Genomic DNA, 19315 nt, shown 5'->3' on the forward strand with positions numbered 1-19315 from the left:
AGGACTGATTTAAATGTTTTCAAAAACTTTTTCTCATTTCATTAATAATTAAACTTGATCTGTCTCTTCTCTTTATTATTACTTTATCATAGTTATAATTTTATACACATAGGATGAAAAATTAGCTGAATAGGTTTAAGAGACGTTAGGAGAGAAAGCCTGAAGAGTCATCACTTGAAACCTTTGAAAGGTCACCTTGGCTAGCTCAGTCCCAGACTCAGGGTTAAAGCAGGTTACAGCAAGGATCCCTCCTTGCCACCTCTGCCTGTGTACTGTGGCTGGCGGAACTAGGAAAGGTGCTGGGTTACTATAAATAGCACTGTTATTTATTTATGCAGCAGAGAAACTACCATAAATCTTAGAAGCAGGAAAAGCTGATCTGCTTCCAGATTCAGGTCTCTTCTGGTGTCTTGTTACTTTTTTCTTTCTTGTTTTTATCCGTTAGCTAGATTCTAGAACATAAGCCCAAAAGCCTTAAGCAGCATCACTGAGTATTTTCTTACCTGTCTCTTGGATACAGGCAAAGAAAGAGGTGAGTCACACACAGGGAAATGCACTTTCTTATAGGCTCGAAGCACCTGTGGGATACAGCATCTGTGCTGGGCCTTGGAACAGATAGATGGTAAAGAAAGGGTTTGGAATGGAACGGGGGTGCAATTATCTGAGCTACACAACCAAGTCTCCTTTCATCTTTATCCATAGGTACAGGATAAAGCCAAACTCCAGCATGTGACTTGGCCATGAAAGGAGAATTGGACCAAGCACTGGCCATTGGTTAGCATACAGCACAGAAGGCCAGCAGCTGAAACCACCCTGGCAAGCTCTCCCTGGGGGCTGACAGTCCTCAGACAAGGGGCTCTGGCTCAGGTGTGGCATTTTATGGGCTCAGCCCCTTGCTCTACTGCCGCACACTTTATATCTGCTTCAGTCAGTGCTCTGAAGTTCAGTACAGGAGACCAGTCTTCCATCACCATAATGACAAGGGTGGATGGGCAAAGACTATTGGTTCTACTTGCAAGAAGAAATTTTAAAATGGTCCCAAAATTTCTCCAAAGGTGTTCATGCCTACATGAATGATCTTAAGCCAGGACTGGTCAGGATTAGTGGGCTGCCCCGCTGGGCTCAGTCCCCCAGGTGAGGGAGGAATTTACTGAACACACAAGAAATCTAATTCTTTTGAGAGATGACAACAACTGGACTAGAGCAATTGCTTCTCACCAAAACCATGTAACAGTCTTCATTCTGGGATGACTCAGATTGTCTTTTCTTGGGCCAGCTAACAACTTCATTTTGCCTGTTTAGCCCTTTAATTCATATAGTTCAAATACATCAGCAGCTAGATCTTCCAACACAGTTTTTCATTTTTCTTCTTCTAGTTTCCATTTTCTACTCGGCCTTCTCTTTGGGAAAATTTTAAAAATCAGGACTTAGGTGGGACATTTACCTTCAGGATGGGATCTATAAACCAGTGATGACCAACCAGAGTATGTCATGTCCTGGCCACAGGGATCGGTCTAGCAAGTCACGGAACCCAAGCAGAACCAAGCATAGTCCTCCCTGGGCCTTTTCAGTTGAGCTAAAATGCAAAACTGCTTCTTAAGGAACTGTTTTAGGCTGGGAATATAGCTCAGTGGTAGAGCACTTGCTTAGCATGCAAAAAGGGCCAGGGTTCAACCTCTACATCACAGAAAACAAGAACATTTAAAAAATAATTTTATACATATGCAAAAATAGTGAGAATGACTTATGAACCATCCTGTCCTCTACTCTCTGTTTCAACATTAATTCACTCATAGGCAATCTGAAATAGGATTAACTACCTTTCTACACTGGGCTGTAGGGCTGTAAGGAGAACGCTGACAAGCGTTCATGTCTGTTGGTAGCAAGAATCTGACTTCAAAATAAACTCCAAGAGAACACAGCAGAGCCCTGAGGATACCATCTGAGCTCCTTAATCCAGCCAAGCCTGAAGCCATCACTACCTCTGAACTTTTTTACTTAAGCTGGATTTAGGAGGATTTCTCATTTCTTGCAAAAAGGAACTTTAAAGAAACAGAATTTTTAAAATCTTGTGTTTATTTCTGAGGTATTTTCAAAATATAAACTTTAAGGAAAACATTTAAGGGAAAAAAGGAAAAGGGGAGCTTGAGATGTATTAAAATCATCAGCATTTTAATTTCACTCTTCTAATAGGATAATATCAGTCTCATTGGGACAGCCATTTACCAAAATTTTAAACTAAATAACATAAATATCATTAAGAGATATAACAGAGGAGGGAGGAAGGGAGAGGGAGGGGGGGAGAGAGAGAGAGAGAGAGAGAGAGAATATGAAGGGTAAATATTTTCACGCCTAAAAACATCCTGACAAAAGAATCAGGTCTTCACACCCACGCTAAATTTCTGCTTCTGAATTATCCTCAAAGCAAAGAGGGAATGAATACAATCCCCTCGGTGTACCATTCCTGCACATCTGATGAACTATTTTCCTGCCTCTCCGTTCTTCACCATCCCATTTGCTACCATAGTACTTGCACTTTGGTTTGCTAGCTCTTGTGTAAGATCTTCGTATACTTGTAAAAAGAGGTCTTCCTCAGATCTGGTTCCATCCAGGTACACTGTGGAGCGAAGAAGAGGACAGTAATGAAGGATGTTTACTTTGGCACCTGACATCTCTCACAAATTCCAACAGGTTTAATCAAAGAACCTAGAATCATAACTAAAAGAAGAAATTCTTAGCAATTAAAGATAAAAAAGATTGCAGCCTGGTATAATAGGTCATAAATTTGTTCTTTAATAGAGAAATCCACATCAGGTGCTCTGAAACTTATTTAAATAAATGAGAAAGGAAAGAAAGGAAAAAAGTTAAACAGTACCATGCATATGGCACTTTAGTAGGTGTGAAGAGTTGGCTGCCCAAAAGAGTCACTTAAGGAGCACTTTTCCAACTTATGCATCCAGCTTATGTGAAGCTTCTTTTTTGTTTTTTGAGACAAGGTCCTGCAAAGTCGTTCAGGCTGGCCTTGAACTCAAACTTGTGGTGATCCTCCTGCCTCAGCTTTTCCTGAGGGCTGGGATTACCACCATGCCCGGCTTGTGAAGCTTCTTAAACCATGCACTGGGCTGGTCTCTGCCACATATGTATTGAATCAGAATTCTCCAGGCACAGAAACTGTATATTGTTAATAAAAATGGACAGAAGCAGTTTTGGAGAATTAAAACCTTTAGAACCTATCACAGAAGAGGGGAACCCAGGGACTCCTGCTTAGGGTATCCCTTTAATTTTTGACATGAGAAAAATGCTTCCCAAGTCCTGTGGTTTATGAACTGAGACAACTGACAAGTAAAGGGCCTTCCATGCTAGGAGGAGAGGCACTTACCAACCTCACAGGTGACGCTGTCCATCTCTCGCCTGTGCTTCAGGTACATGGGCCACACGTGCCCATCAAAGTACCCAGGGGGGTCTGGGGGCTCGTAGACTCTCGTACTGTCAAAACACCAAGGAGAATTCATGTTGCCAGAAAGACACAATTTATAAAGTAAAACAGTAATGCTCAGGATAATGGGAAAATCCAAGATTAAATCTGAACGAGATTAACACTCATGGCAGTCATGGCATTCTATGGTGGTTTAGAAAGACAGTAAAAAGGATTTAGTTCTCCAATCCAAAAATTAATTTTGTAACTCACTGTTACTCATAATTATCTTTTTTCCTATAAGAATCAGTGTCGATAATGACAGAAATACTGCTATGTGGGATTAAACTCTAATCTAACTGGGGTTTCGTGTAGCTGTAGCAGAATATAAGTGCACTAACTTGAAATTATAATCTACACAGGACTGTTTCATCTGAAGATTTAGAGGAAATGAGTCAAATAGGTGGGCAGAAAGCCTTTCTCTTAGAGGAGTAATGTGCACTACTCCTTGTGGATGCCATTTACTCTGTAAGAGTCAAGGCTTCCCTGTATGAAATTGACCACATGCACTGCCTGATAATGTTGTTCTCCTTGTGTTCAGTACATTCTGGCTTTTAAATTACAATCCATAAAGATGATTTCCAAACTTACCTCCTTCTCCTCTTACACTCTTCGTATGGGATGGTCAGGAAATAGCTTCTATTCCATATAGTGTCAAGGGGCCTAAGGTAAGAGGATATTTAGTTTACATGGCCTTTCCCCATTCCTTTAGAGGCAACATGACAGTGGGGATGCTTACTTATAATTAAACAGAAGAAAACCTTCGATGATTAAAATGGGAATTTCCTCTGTCCTGCTGCCAGTTGATCCCAGACAGTGTCCTGGATTCTCCATCCAGCAGGAAATGGCTGCCATCATTTTTTCCATGTTAAGTGCTTCAAGCACTTCAGAAAAACAAAAATACATGAAATTAATACAACACAATTTTTTGTGATGCAGTTTTTTGTGGTGAGTATATTCTGAGCTCAGTAAATGTCTAATATAGTGTCATTTACTTGCCCTTCAAAATACCTAATGACAAATACTTTAGACAACCAATTTAAACTCTAATAGTGATAATCTAACACTGGTAATACTAGGTATATTTGAACAAATTTTATTGTGGAAAATTTTAAACATATATAAAAAGAGATAGTAAGGCCCAGTGAACTTCATGTCTCTATTTCTAGGGTTTTTTTCTTTTTTTGGTACTGGGGATCGAACTCAGGTCCTTGCGCTTGCGAAGCAGTTACTGGAACCACTGAGCTAAATCCCCAGCCCCTATTTATTTCTAGCTTTAACAATCATAAACTTATGGCTAAATTTGCTTTATCACTTCTACTCTTTCCTGACTATATATAAAAATTCTAGAAGACAAATAGCTATAGATAAGTTTGAAAGGTAAATGACATGCTATGGAAAATATCTGTAGTATATGTGACAAAGAGCTAATATTTTTGATACAAAAGAGCTCTTATAGATAAATAATTTACATTATTATGACAAAATATGCTAATTCTTTTTTTGTACCAGAAATTAAACTCAGGGCCTCGTGCTTGCCAGGCAGGTACTGTGCCACCGAGCTACATTCCTGGCACAAAATACGGTATTTTAAATGCTAAAATATATACACTTTCTGAGCTTACAATTGTGATTCTAGAAAATTAGCCTGTAGGTTATTCTTAAAGTAGATCCCCAGACCAGACTTGGAGATTTATCAGAAATGCAGAATCTCAGTAGCACTCCAGAACTACCAAGTCAATCTACTGGGGGCAAAGGTCTTTTTATTGGAATGTTTTAAAAGTATGGTTTAATTTAGTTAACAGATGTAAGACTATTAACATTTACTCTTTATTAAAGTGTTAGTTTTGGTTAGTGACATGGTGCTATATTTCTAGATGGTCAGTTTCATCAAAGTTTTCTATTTCATAAGAGTATTCATAATATCTACGTCTTTTTAAAATCCACAGGATCTGTAGTCATATTACCTTTTCCACTTTTGGTACTTGGTATGTGTACCTTTTCTACTTTTTCTTGCTCAGTCTATTTAGGGATCACTCAGAATCGTAGACTTTTATCCCTTATCAAATTTGAAAACTATTCCACTATTCTTTGAGCACTTTTTTAGTACTATACTTTCTGTTCTTTCTCAAATGCCAATGATATATTAGATCTTCTATTGTTTTCCACATTTCTGTTCTTCTCAGACTTTCTCTCTGTTGTTCAGAATAACTTCTATGACTCTGTCTTCAAGTTCACTGCATATTTCCTGTCACCTTTATTCTGCTGCCAAGCATTAATTTAATGAGTTTTAAATTTTTGGTTATTGTATTTTGTCAGTTTCAAAATTTTTATTTTCTTAAGATTTTCTATTTTTTTGCTGAGGCCTTCTAACTTTTCCTTTGTTTCAAGCATGTTTGAAATTGGCTATTGAAACCTTTTAATAACATTTTAAACTCGTCAGATAATTTTGACATCTGTGTCATTGAAATATTGATGGCTACTGTTTCCTTAATCAAGTTGAGATTTTCCTTGTTCTTGATGTGACAAATTATTTTCATTTGTCTTGGAAATTTTAGGCACTGTGTTATGAGGTTCAGGGTCCTAATTAATCTTTTGTGCAGGCAGTCCCCTGTTGAAGTGCAGTGCGCAGGTTCAGGTGGGGGTAGATGTTCAGCTTCTTGCTGGGCTCTGGTGTTCATATGACGCTGGGAGGGTGGACCCGAGGGAAAAAGGGGACAGCAGAATGCTGGTTCAGCTTCCTTTGCTGCTAGGTGAGCAAAAGCTTAGCCTTCTCCTGGGTCTTGATAGCAGCTCACACTTGGTGAGGAAGGGGGAGGGGCGGGTTGCTACCTGCAAAACCTCAAGCTGTGGCAGCCACCTTTTGCTGCCAGGTTGACTAGAAGTGCAGTTCCCTGTCTGGCTCCAGAGACACCACCCCTGAGGCGATGCACAGGACCAATTCATCCTGCCTTGCTGGTGCTGAATGGGTCAGAGGCCGTGGTCTTCTCTTGGGCCCTACTAGTATTATGAGGGAAGCAGGTTTCTCCTTTTGCATTTGGCTAAAGTTGGGTGGATATCATGAAAAAGATCTGTTCTTCCATCCATCCTTTTCTTGGTCCTTTAATTTCAGGGAGTGGGTTTCATGGTGCTGTTTTCTTCAAGGCTGTTCATGGTTTTATGCGGCACACTTCCCCAGCACCTCATCCTGAGTATCTGGGAGGCAAAAAGAAAGCCCCAGGAACTGATAGCCAGGCTAATCCTGAAGTCGTGAGCCAGCTCACTCACTGTTTTTTCATCTTGCAGTCTTCCTCTGGTTGTCTGTTGTCTTATGTCCAAGGTTTTTGGCTGTAAGAGGGAGGACCAATGAGATACAGGGATAATCCATTTGGCTAGAACCAGAAGTCCTAGTCATTTTGATACATTTTCATTATTACTCAGTTAAAAATATTTCTAAAAATATGTCTAAGTTTCATTGTGACTTTTTTGACCCACAAATATATAATCTTTTTACTTCAGATTAAACATGACAATTTTGGGATTTGCTTTAAAATAATGCCAAAGGAAGAAGTGGGTGAGGGTATAGATGAATTATAATTGGTCAAGGATTCATCATTTTTTAAGTTGGATGGTGAACTCGTGTGTTCATTACATCTTTCTGCCCATTTTTGTTTATGTTTGAAATTTTCCATAAGATAAAGTTTTAAAAATAATTTTGAAATTATCATTTACTTTACAAACACTTGAGAATTTTCTGTTTATCCTTTTGTTACTCATCTCTAATTCAGTTCACTGTGATTAACAGAATATTCTGTATTACTTCAATCCATTGAGATATATGAGGACTTACTCCATGCGTCTGCTTATAGTCTACTCGGGCAAATGTTCTGGAGAAAAAAACCCCTGCATTCTGTTGCTGCTGGGTGCATGTTCTAAATGTCGGTCTGATCCGGAACGGTGAGACAACATGTTTCTGTTTTTACACCATCCCATCTGTGGTGCTTTGTTAACTAGCAAACTATTACGCAAAGGAAGTTCTGACAAGATCTGACACAGTAATTATGGATTTGTCTATTTCTCCTCCTACTTCTGTCAGATTTTATTTGGTGCATTTTGGGTTATATTATGTGCATACAAATTTTAGATCACTTTATCTTCCTGTTGAATCGAACCACTTTTCCTTCTTTATCCTTAGTGCTACTTTCCTTAATGCTTACTTTTTTCTAGTATTAGTAAAGTTGGTACCATAGTATATATTTTTCCAGCCTTATGCTCTCTACCTATGTCCTCATATTTAAGTCCATTTCTTTTAAGGAGCTTATAATTGGCTTTTTAAAAAGTCCTATTTGACAATTTTTAGAATATTTAGTTCATTTAACTTAATGTAGCTGCAGAGATATTTGGTTTTAAATCTTACTATTATTTTCTTTTTGTCCATCATCTTTTGATTTTATTTTTACTTTTGTAGCTTTCAATTATATTTTAATGAGTCTATTTCATGTTTAAGTTTGAAAGTTACAGCTTTTAAGCTTTTTAAAAGCATTTATAAAGATGCTGATACCACCTTGATTTACTGTACATTTGGCACATTTACCTGAAAAGTTCAAAAAATTTTAAAGCTACATTCCTGGATGTGGGATATTTGAGCTTATGGCATGGACATTTTAAGGTCTCTGAGACAGATTTATCAATTTATACATTCATCTAAGGCACATGGGAGTTTTTGTTTTCTTCAGTCCTTGTCATCATTACATAACTATCACTGCTATAAAGATCTTTACTTCATGAGGGGAAAAAATAATTTGCATAAATAAAATAACTCTGACTAGTTTGGAGGTTGACTTTTTACTCTACACTTAGTACTATTATAACCTGATATTTCTGTGAGTAGCTTCTTCACATTCTTATACTATTTTTCTTTGGGCATATTAGTTTTTTCTTCTCAGATTGCACTAAAAAGTAGGAATAATTATTCTTTGCCAATTGTCAAAATCAGTTTTTTACAGTTTGATTCTTTGTAATAATCTTTCTCATTAACCTTTGGATAGGAAGAAAACAAAAAAATTCAACTTGATACAGGAGCAGAAAATGAATTAAGGGTTTTGTCTTTTTAAAAGATCATGTGTCTGTAAAAACTGTTATGTAACATTTTCCCTCCAAGGCCCTCAAAATTAAAAATAATAAATGCACTTTGTGACTTTTTAGAGAGCTTCCTCTGCTGTTAGTCTGCATAAGTACTCAACAATCACCTTGTTAATTATAAGTTAGTATGACCATTAAACATTACATAATCACAATATTCTTTACAGGAAAATAATTTTTTTCTGGTGGACTTTACTCCTTTGGCTTTAAAACTGTGCTAGCTTGGGGCAAACGAATGGGTTGAATCCTTCCAAAAATATTTCCAAGTCTTTCTGAGCAGCAAAAAGAAAAAAAATAAGCTTCCAGGTCCTTCGGCCACCAGGAAGAAAAGCTGAGAAGATGAAAGCCTAGCATTTGCTCCAGAGGAAATATTCAGGGGAGATGAGGAAAATACAGTGAGTTATGTAAGTCTAGGGCAAGGTAAGTAGGGGACCAGTGAGCCTACTTTGCCCTACCTTCGGAACAAAAATCTATCATGCCCATGCTTTCGGTCTTAAATATGAATCTGGGGGATGATTCTGCTTAACTTGAGGCATTCATAGATAAATGGATGCACCTTGAGAGCACAATATTAAGTGCAATAAATCAGACACACAAGCCTAAGTACCATGTAGTTTCTCTTGTACGAGACACTCAAAATAAAGAACAAAAGAAAAGATAATAGGAACTAAGGAGGTCTTTTTCAAATGGGAGGGGGTATAAGAGATAGGGGGAGTAATGGGGATGGAAAAAAAGAATTGAAAGGAAAAAAATAGAAATAGGGTTTTTGCAAATGGGAAGAGGACCAAGAGATGGAAGGAGCAGGGAGACGAGAGGGGTAGGGAATAAAAGAATTAGAGGTGTTATGTGCATGTGCCAGTCCCCCACGACAAAGGCAATCAGTATGTTCTGCAAACACGCACTAGTAAAACATAAAACTTAAACAGTTGAATATAAATTAGACAAAAACCTACAAAAAAGCAGATTTAAAGTAAGCTATATATTTTAGCACTTTTAAGACTTTCTTCATAAACAATGAAATTCTTTGGTTTGAAAAAGAAAACAAGCACGTAATGTTTTAGTAGTGACTCTACTTACCATCGTACTGTAAAAATCCATTTTTATCTTTCTCTATCTCAGATTCTGGCTGGAAAAAAAAGAACCCATCAAAATCATGGATAGGGGAAAAATAATGCAATTATAGAATAAAGGGACAAATGTTTTGGAATATGATAGCTAAGATCAAAGGTCAGCCCTGGTAGATGGCGCCATCTAGTGGGTAAGTGACACTATTGTTACGGAGCCTGCCTTTAGTACAAAAGGCTTTTTGGATGCAATTCAATTAACTGTCATTAAAAATTTTTGTGCTAAATACGTTATCTAAGAAGTTTTATCAGTACCTTGAAGAAGTCATCTTGAGATATGACACTACAGTTTGTGAGGTGTTTCTGCAAATTTTTAGCCAGTGTTGTCTTTCCACCATTTGTCACTCTGTACCCAGAAGAAAAAGTAGAAAGTAATAATGCATTAAAAAACAGGAAACATTTAAAAATCATTTTTTAAAAAAGGATATTTAAAACAATATTTTCTACTTAAGAACAAATAATGTCCTTCATAGATTTTGCCTTTTCTGTTGGTAAGACCATAGGCATTAGCAGATAAAATGTACTAAATGGTAAGAAATAAGCTGGAAACAAAGGAAGAGAATAGCAACTAACTACTGGTCAGTGAACTGGGTACTAAGACTTCAAAATACAAATAGAGTGTTGGAGGCAAAATAATTGTTAGCCTAGAGCAAAGCATCTGAGAATTCATATGCAACACAGTAGCACAAGTATGTAAAATTACAGATGGTCACTGTGATTCTGTCTCAATGCACAGTGGTAAAAAAACAAAGGAGGGGTTGCTACAATCCCTCCCATCAAGAATACACATTTCCTGTGTGGCACTGCAGCTCCCATGAGCTCTGTACTGTCCATGTCTGCTTATCACATCAGGTCAGCTATTAGTCCCCAGCTGGACTGTGCCCCCAAGAACAAGCACCCGACCTGCTCCTGCAGATCCCAGCTTCCAGCACTGGCACCCTGTGTAGCCCACAGGAGTTGTACTTCTCTATTCAGTCTCTTATTCAAAGATGTCTTAACCTGGGCTCAGCTACCTCCAGATGGGCTGTGGCAGCATTCAAGATCTTTGTGCTTGAATGGGAAAGAAACTACATGTTTATTCTGGCTAAATTCTAACAGAGTTTCATCATTTCCTTTAACTGTGAATATAAATAAGCTACAATAATATTAATAGTACCTATAATGTTGTCTTCAACAAAAATTACACATATTTTACATGCACTGCAGTAGGAGAGGATTATCTAGGGATATCACTGATGCTCATTATTATTGTAAATTTATGGCAGTTTTTAGATCAGCCACTGGATACTGTTAGTTATTACTATGTTAAGAAAGAAGTGTGTATCACAGTGTTACAAACCTGCTAATATACATTTATGACTATTTTAATATAACTGGTTTTCTTTGTATTCCTGCATTTTATTTCATCCATTATAAAGCACTGCTCTGAAAAGTTCAATATTTCACCATACCATGAAATATTCACAGTACAAAGCTCCTGTGTATCTATTTGCAAGAATCTATGTTTAATCACAGATGAAATCAGTATCACAATATTTATAATCTAGAAAAGGAAAAATGAACTATTTATTCATCAAAAGTACGTGTTGTATATAGTCACCTAAGTAGCTTACATCTACAAAGTAGATGAAACTGGATTCATAAGACTTTCCATTTAACTTTACCATATATGATTGAATGATATATGCATAATGGCTTTGAAAATAGGAAAAAGTAGTAGGTGGATGTTACTGAGAAAACATTGTTATAACATTTTTTCCTCTTGAAGAAAAATGTAAACCACACTGAAAGTCCATACTTCAGTGAATTTTGGCTTAGACAGTAAACAAGGATAATCTTATTATGGTATGCACAAGTTAAAAAGGGTCTCTGTTATTACTCCTGTTATTACAAGTGGAGAATCCTTTCTTCAACAAGTAGATTATATTGATATTCTCATATACCAGTTGAGGTAACTAGGGATTGAAAAATTATTTTACTGATAAATAAAATACTAGTTGTTTTATTTTACTGATAAAGTTGTTGCTCAAGGCAACAACTAGTAGTAAGTTACAGATATAGTCTGCCTCTAACATGGAGTTTTGTGGAACTCTGAGAATCTGATGAAGGTTACAAACCCTTTGCCCAGGATGGGATGTTGGTTGCTCAGTGGTAGAGTGCATGCTTAGTGTGCTCAAAGCTCTGGGTTTAATCCCAGCATCGAATAAAATAAAATAAACCCTATTTCCAGAAACAAACATTTTTACACATGCCTTAAATATTCAGGAGGTTCATGGATTTTCTGGAATTCTGAATTCCTTCAGAACCTCTAAAACTGCCTTGCAGTCACAACTGAATGGTGACTTCTTAGGGCAGAAATGGAAAGGTACACAGAAAGTCACCATGTGGCGGGACTGGAGGACAGAAGGCAGAAACAGAAGCCCCTGCAGCTGAGTCTGGCATGTACTTTTAAATGAAACTGTGGTGTCTGCAGTGGAAAGGGTTTCTTAGGAAGTTGGGGATAGCACTTAATGAATGTGGTAAGAAAGCACGAGGCTTCTCTAGACAGCGGGCCCCATACTGAAGCACTGAGAAGACAACTTATGTGTATACCAGTGGACTGAAGAGCCACCCCCCAGCTCCCAACTCTCTTTCCCACGTCTGGTCAGGTGGGTCTGGCTCCACTGTCAACTCCAGAACAGGCTGCCACTGGCCCACACCAATCTGTGAATCCTATACCTTTGCACAGCAGCTGAGGCTCTGTGAGCCAAGCAGGTCTGGTCAGAGGGACACCTACGACCTGGTGGAAGAGAAATCACTTTCCCCCCTAGTGACAAGCTAAAACAAAGCATGACAGTCACAAAGAGGTGCAGTGGCAGCCAAACTCTAAAGAGGAGCCAATGAGAGAGAGGGGGGAGGGAGGGAGGATGAGAGAGAAGCACTCTTTGATGACATCATTGAACTCCTGAATCATACCTTTCTTGCAGCCTGCCTACTCTTTAGCTAGTAACTTATTTATAGATAGCCCTCATATAGCACAATATTTAGATTTCACTCTAAATAACTGGGAGCTACTGACTTGTTCATCAGCTGAGATAAATGTTTTGTACAAAGATTAAACTGGTAGAGGAATGTAGGAAAATACTATGATCAGAATTAGGGATGTTGTCTTGAACTAGGAGGGTGGCAGTATGTGTGGGAAGGACAGGAGAAGTACTGCTGAGGAAAACTGAAGCTTGGCTCTGGTCAGGTGGCAGGCATAGCAATGCATGTTCTGACATGGAATCCACTCTGTTTTACTTCTAAATGATGATTTCCCATGTAATATAATACAATCACACAATGAATGATCTACTTAAAGTTACCTATGTTTAAATTCTAATAGTCAAATATTTTATTAATGGGGCACACATAATGTTAAGGTACTTAGAAGAAAGATGAAGATAATATGGTAGCAAAAATGATGTCCTTTTTGATTGCTGTTGATGTCTCATTTACATACAGCCTTTGGTACCAAGGGTGAGATAACCATATAAATTAGGACTTTTTTTGGGGTAATGCTGAGGATTAAACTCAGGGTCTTATGCATGTAAAGCATGCACCCTGCCTCTGAGCTACATTTGCAGGCCCTCGGACTTGACCAGACAAACAGCCTAGGGCATAAGGTCATTGTACATAATGGGGAAGAGGAATGGAGGGGAGGATGTCTCTATTCCACATGTCCAAAGCAAGGCATAAGAAAAAAATGGTTGATTTTCTTACATTGTGCCGGAGAGCCACTTGTATAGGGAGTTATAAATCACCCCGAGCCGGTAGTGTCCAGTCAGGCCCTGCCTCTGGCATTAGCTCCAGTGGGCAAACACTTCTGACTGACTCTTCTCTTTCTCTGTCTGCAGGAAACTCTTTCACCCCTTGCTGGCACTTATGTAGCAGCAATCCCTGTGATCTGCTCCTCTCTAGGACTCTAGGATGCCCACTGCTTCCCTGCCCCTCCTTCTCCTCCATACCCACAAGAAAATACCACTTGGACACCCTGAGTGGCTTTTATTTTTATTTTTTGTGGTACAGGGGACTGAACCTGGGGTCTCTGCACTGAGCTGTACCTCCGGCCCTTTTTCTTCTTTTATATTTTGAGGCACAGTCTAAGTTGCTCAGGCTGGGCTTGAACTTGGGATCCTCCTGCTTCAGCCTCCTAGAATGCTGGTATTTTACAGGTGTGCACCATCATACCCAGCACATCCAGAGTATCTTGAGCAGCTGTTTGTAGCAAAATTACTCACCCGCCGATTCCAATGACAAATGTCTTCATAATTAGCTTTGAAAAGCACGTCTTCCTAATATTTCCTAAAATTAAAAAAATGAACATGTACCATGTAGCTATTTAGGGAGGTAAGAAAGCGATCCTGAAATAGCAGCAGCAGTGAAGTGAGGATGATGGCAATGGCTTGGCCACCCCAGCCCGCATTTCCCACAGCCATTGGGGAGAGCTTCAGGCCATCGAGCTTCAGGATGACAGAATACTGCAGTGACGACAGCTGCTTGGTGCTCAGGGCCTCTGTTTCCAGGGGTTGGGAGGCTTTCCAGGCACAGCGGGGTCTACGGTTCCAGCTGACTCCCGCTCAGAAGCCTTTCACCTGAAGATTCCATCACCAGTGGCCAGTTTTCCCAGAGGCAGGGAGGCCTCAGAGGGAGCCCCTTCTCTTCCCTCCAGAAACAGGAAGTACATCACTGCTGGCCAGAGGGAGACACCTGCCAAAGTCCTTTCACAGCACTGTTTCCTAACTCCACAGCCTACGTGTAAGGGCTGGTGAGGCAGACTCTTTTGGAAACAGATCAGATTGTAAATATTGGAGGGTATTTGGGATAAGAAGCCAAATCTTTTTTTTGGTAACCAAATCTGAGTTATTACATTGGGACTTATATAACAAAAGAAAAACAAGATTTTCATGAAAACTTTTATGTCACTTAAGATACATAATCATAATTGCTTTTTTTGGCGGGGGGGGGTGGTTAATACAAGTCTGCTCATGATGGGAATGGAATTTCTCTTTTATTGGAATAACATTTCCTTTACCTAGATTTCTAAGCTAGCATTCTCTGTTATGAAGCTGCCAGTGTCAGGCAGATGGCCAGATTTAAGCCACAGGCTGTTTTGTTGAACCCTGGTCTAGGGGGCAGAGGGCATTTCATCCCTGGCACCCCAGGCTTCACCAAAGTGGTCTTTAGATTGGACACCATCTTCATCGCTAAGAAGAGCTGAAGTATGGCTGAGGGACCCTGAGAAAGAGGCTCCTCATGGTCATTCCTGACTGGAGCTGCTCTTTCTGCCTGTGTGCTCAGAAGGGTGATCAGGGACCAAAGGTGTTCACAGCTGGAAGTGGGTGGCTGTTGGGCTGGAGGGTATCCTATCCTTGACCTGTGTTCATACTCCCCCGAGGAAGGGCTGTGAAGAATAGCCTGATGGGGAGAGGGCTGAAGCTCCTTAGGTGCTTCTCAGCTCTCGGGAATATTCCAAGTTGAGAGCAACTGTTAAGGTTAGATTCTATTTTCATTAGCAGCCCGTGGGAAACAAGAGTTCAAGACTGACCGTGATAAAAGCAAACCTACAGGAGGAGCTGGGTATTTGAGTTTCACCTGGCATTGCACTATTGAATATGTACCTCCATCCAAATGTGGATCAAGGGAACAACTGCATTCAATAAATACTGTAAAATAAATTTTTATGTTGTAGTTCTTCTGCTTTTGAATTTTATTTTGCCTTAATTTTTTTTTTTTTTGGTACCAGGGATTGAACTCAGGTCCTTGCACTTGCACAGCAGGTGGCCAAACCACTGAGCTAAATCCCCGGCCCCAATTTTGCCTTAATTTTGACATGTCTTATTTTTGACAGCCTTTTTTGAGGAGGGACAGACTGCCCTTTATCTTGAGATGGGCTCTATCTTACCTTTATGGTGATAAATGAGCTTTCTCTCATGAAATCATGTGGTCACTAGATGGTAGTAGACTGGTGCCTTCACTTACCAAATTAAAAAAAATCACAAAATGTTATCATTCCTTGATCCCATCTCATTTATTTTTGGATAGTTTGTTGCAGCAAAAATTCTCAAGCTCAGAGAAATACAGCCTCATATACCATTTAGAGCACCCTTCATTTTGCAGAGGTGGAAGCATCGGACAGGAGTGACTGGAAAAGCAAACTAAATCCATGGAGTTAGTATCTTCCCATCATTCCAAGCTGCCATAAAGCACTTCTTTACCAAGAGCTCAGAAAGGGTTGTACGTGTACTAGCTTAACTGCCAGACGGATGTATAATTGATGCCACTCCTATTGATACATTGTTGATGGGGCATTGTATTTGCTGTGCACACTGGATGGAAAGGACTACCAGTCCCCTGTCCTAACTGCGACATCTGTGCACACTTGTGAGGATAATGCATCAGTTTCCTAGCACATAAATAACAAATGAGTGCAGGTGTAACTGATGTGGCAGTGTAAGGGGGACACTTGAGTGGAAACCAGAAATGAGAGGAGTCAAAAACCTACTTAAAATATTGTCGGGGCAGGAAGGGAAGTGAAGTCCTAAAGCCAAACCAGGTTTTTATCAAAGCAGGCACCCTGAGTTCCACACTGGTCAGCACCCGGGCCTGTCTAACGCAGCCAGGCACTCTTTTTAGCAATGAGCAGATGACAATGTAAAAGGGTGGGGAACTGGGTTGGGCAGAGAAAGGGCAGGCAGTTGGGCTGAGTGACTAGGTATGGAGGGGTGGGCCTACGAATCCTGAAACCGGGTATTTCAAACACAGTGAGGGACTCACAGGGGTACCTCAACAGAACTCCAAGTTCAGACTTGGCATTGTCCATCTCCACATCACATCTCTCTCCTCCTTTAAAAACTATTTAAAAACCCAATTTAAAGTTTGCAATCAAGACTTGCTAGTCTCCAAATACATGCAGCGGCAGATTTCATGAAACAAATACAAAGTATGAACAACTACAAATGTAAATCACATGGCGTCTCTGAAGAAATACTTTTTTGAACTTTGCAGAGTCCCAGTTCAGAGCATCCTATTCCTAGGACGTATGTGGCACCTCCCATCTCATAGAACATTTATGTAGTTTATTTCCCCAATGTGTGCAAAGCTTTTCAATAGCAGCAACTATTTGCATGGGGGGTAGAGAGCCTGGGACAACCACGAGCAGACCCAAACTGAGTCATTTTAATATGTTTATACTTATATTTTTTCTCTAAGTAAAACGTTGACTCTTTTTTCCATAATTGGCATATGTTGATGTTTAATCGATTTCACTACTAACATGTTGGATTTTTAACCACAGAATCTTTCTACTGGGCATGCAGTAAGTCAGCACTTCGTAAGGAAGAAAATAACTCCTTGGCGCAGTAATGGTCTGAAAGACGACAACTGAGAACAAAACGTGCTTTTCAAATGTGTTTGAGGGGCAGTCTCATCTTTTAAAAAGAGTTCAATGTTTTCAGGACTCACTTATTTTGCTCAACAGATATTTTGACTATTCTTCCACGAAACAAGGCAGTTTTTTCCTACTTGTTTAGAACTTTGCTCACTTTTAGTAAACAAATCTCCCAATGGTGAAGTTTCTACAAATGTAATCTATGCCGCTTCCCAGTTAGAATAGTTTTTTAGTGGAAAATCTGAAGCCTCATTTTATGCAGGTTCTTATATAACCGTTCTTTTCCCCCCCAGCCACTCATTAGCTTTATAATATTGACTCTGCCACCTGAACGACCTTCCAGTGTTCCCTGACAATCTGCTAGGTCAGGCTTGGGCTAGCTTTTCCTATAAAGTGCCAAAGAGAAAATGTTTTCAGCTTTGCGAGTACGTTTACTCAACCCCGCGGTGGGAAAGAGAAGACAGCCACAGACAACCCGTAAGGAAACAGGTATAGCCCTGTACTAGCTCAAACTGGATGGACTCTGAAATCTGAATTTCATACCATAGTCACGTGCCAAAATACTACTTCTTAAAAATATTCGTCTTTTGTTTCCTTCTCGGCTATTAAGAAACGCAGAGAGCATTCCTAGCAGGCGATACGGAACCAGGTAGCAGGCAGGCCAGAGGCGGGGCCGTGTGGTCCCCGAAACAGAGCTGCCGGGTCCCAGGGGCCGTCCGGTCCCCGCCGGCTCTCGGAGGCGGCGGCCGCGTTCGCTGGCTCGTCCCGGGGCGTCGAAGTCCCGCGCATCACGGCCGCGCGCCCTGCCCGGTCAGGCCTCAAGGTGCGACCAGGGCGAGGATCCCGGGACACCTGCGGCCGCACCGGGGCAACAGGGGAGGCGGGGACTCACTCACCTGGCGCCCGGCGAGGCCTCCTCACTGACCGTGGGGCCGCAGGCCCTCCTTGCCCCGCGCCTCGCTGACAGCAGAGAGGCGGGCGGAGGTGGCGGCCGGGAAGCCCCTTCCCACCCGGCCGGACGCTGCGCCCGCGACCGCCCCGACTCGGGCCGGGGCGGGGCTCCGGCGAGCGTGGCTTCGCGTGCGCGCGCCTGCGGGGCTCCGGCGCGGTCCCGTCGGGCTCGCTCTGCGGCGCGGTCTCCCGGCCCGGCAGGCTCCGCAGCCAATGAGCGCGCGGCGAGGCGCGGCCACTTCCTCGTCCGCGCGGCTCGGTCGGCCCCGCGGGGCGGGGCGGGGCAGGCAGGTCCCGGAGGCGCTCGCTACGCTCGCCGCACAGACGCGGACGCAGGCGGCCCAGTGCCGCCGACGGGTGCTGGTGGGCTTTCGGCGCGCGCTCTGCGAGGTTCTCTGCTCCAGGAAGCGAGATGTCGAAGCCGCCTCCCAAACCGGTTAAGCCAGGTGAGAGGCTGGCGGCGCCCGAGCCCCGGGCCGGCGGACGGGGCGCGGAGCTTCGTTGCGTTCACCCCGGGGGGAGGAATCGCTGCCGATAGCGAGAGGATTTCGAGGATTAAAAAAAAAAACTGTTTTAAAGGAGTTGCTCTGGGTTTTGCAACATTAACATTCGCGACAACTTTCCCGCGGGTGTGATGGCAGCTTTCGATTGATTGAAGCTTTCCGGAAAGACAGGGCCATTAAGCTCCTGTTACAAAAATGAAATAAAGGCGTCTCGAAGTGGTCAGGAGCCGCTTCCTCTTTCCTCTGAGTGTGTCGCTGTCAAGTTAGCGTCCGGACCGGCCGGGCGGACGGGAAGTGCGCTGCCCGCAGGGCGGGGTCGGGAGCCGGGCGCTCGGGGCTTCGGGGCCGCGTTCGCCGGTGACCTGGGCCGGGCCGGGCCGGGCCGAGCCGAGCTGAGCTGAGCTTCGGAGCGGACCCGGGGCCCAGGGCTGGACCGGGCCGCTCAGCGTGGGTGCTTCGTCTGCGCCCCCCACTCCGGCTCGCTGAACGGGTGGGAGACGGTTCCTCAGCGTGTTCTGCACCGATAGATCGTCCTTGTTCTTTTTGACTCTGTTCTTGGAATATTCTCCGTGGTGTGGAGACAGAAGACAATGTAAAGGAACTGATTTATTTCAATTCATTGCTGCAATAAACTCCTAGGTGCATTGTTTTTTTTTGGGGGGGGATAATTACTGCAAGCGTAGGAAAAGGGAGCTAATGGTCCCAGTGACCTAAGTTTTTTCTCTTCTATCTC

General features: G+C 41.7%; 2 protein-coding genes across 2 annotated transcripts in view; one reads left to right on the forward strand and one right to left on the reverse strand.

The window, feature by feature from the left end:
• Positions 1–2151: 2151 nt before the first annotated feature.
• Positions 2152–18380, reverse strand: Nmrk1 (nicotinamide riboside kinase 1; the record flags this gene model as incomplete). Its single annotated transcript, XM_087184166.1, has 7 exons — positions 2152–2617; positions 3380–3486; positions 4067–4138; positions 4215–4359; positions 9674–9722; positions 9976–10066; positions 18025–18380. Coding segments are annotated over 7 exons (957 nt in total), but the record flags the coding sequence as incomplete, so codon positions are not given.
• Ostf1 (osteoclast stimulating factor 1) overlaps positions 18369–19315 on the forward strand; it is a 58801-nt gene continuing 57854 nt past the window's right edge. The window contains exon 1 of the mRNA XM_004862528.3: positions 18369–18525. Coding sequence (XP_004862585.1) covers positions 18492–18525 — 34 coding nt within the window. The 5' untranslated portion in view covers positions 18369–18491. The remainder of the gene's footprint in view (positions 18526–19315) is intronic.

Source organism: Heterocephalus glaber, unplaced genomic scaffold (assembly GCF_053883595.1).
Source record: "Heterocephalus glaber isolate CG9 unplaced genomic scaffold, H.glaber_assembly_v1.0 deba00001481, whole genome shotgun sequence".
Classification (NCBI taxonomy): domain Eukaryota; kingdom Metazoa; phylum Chordata; class Mammalia; order Rodentia; family Bathyergidae; genus Heterocephalus; species Heterocephalus glaber.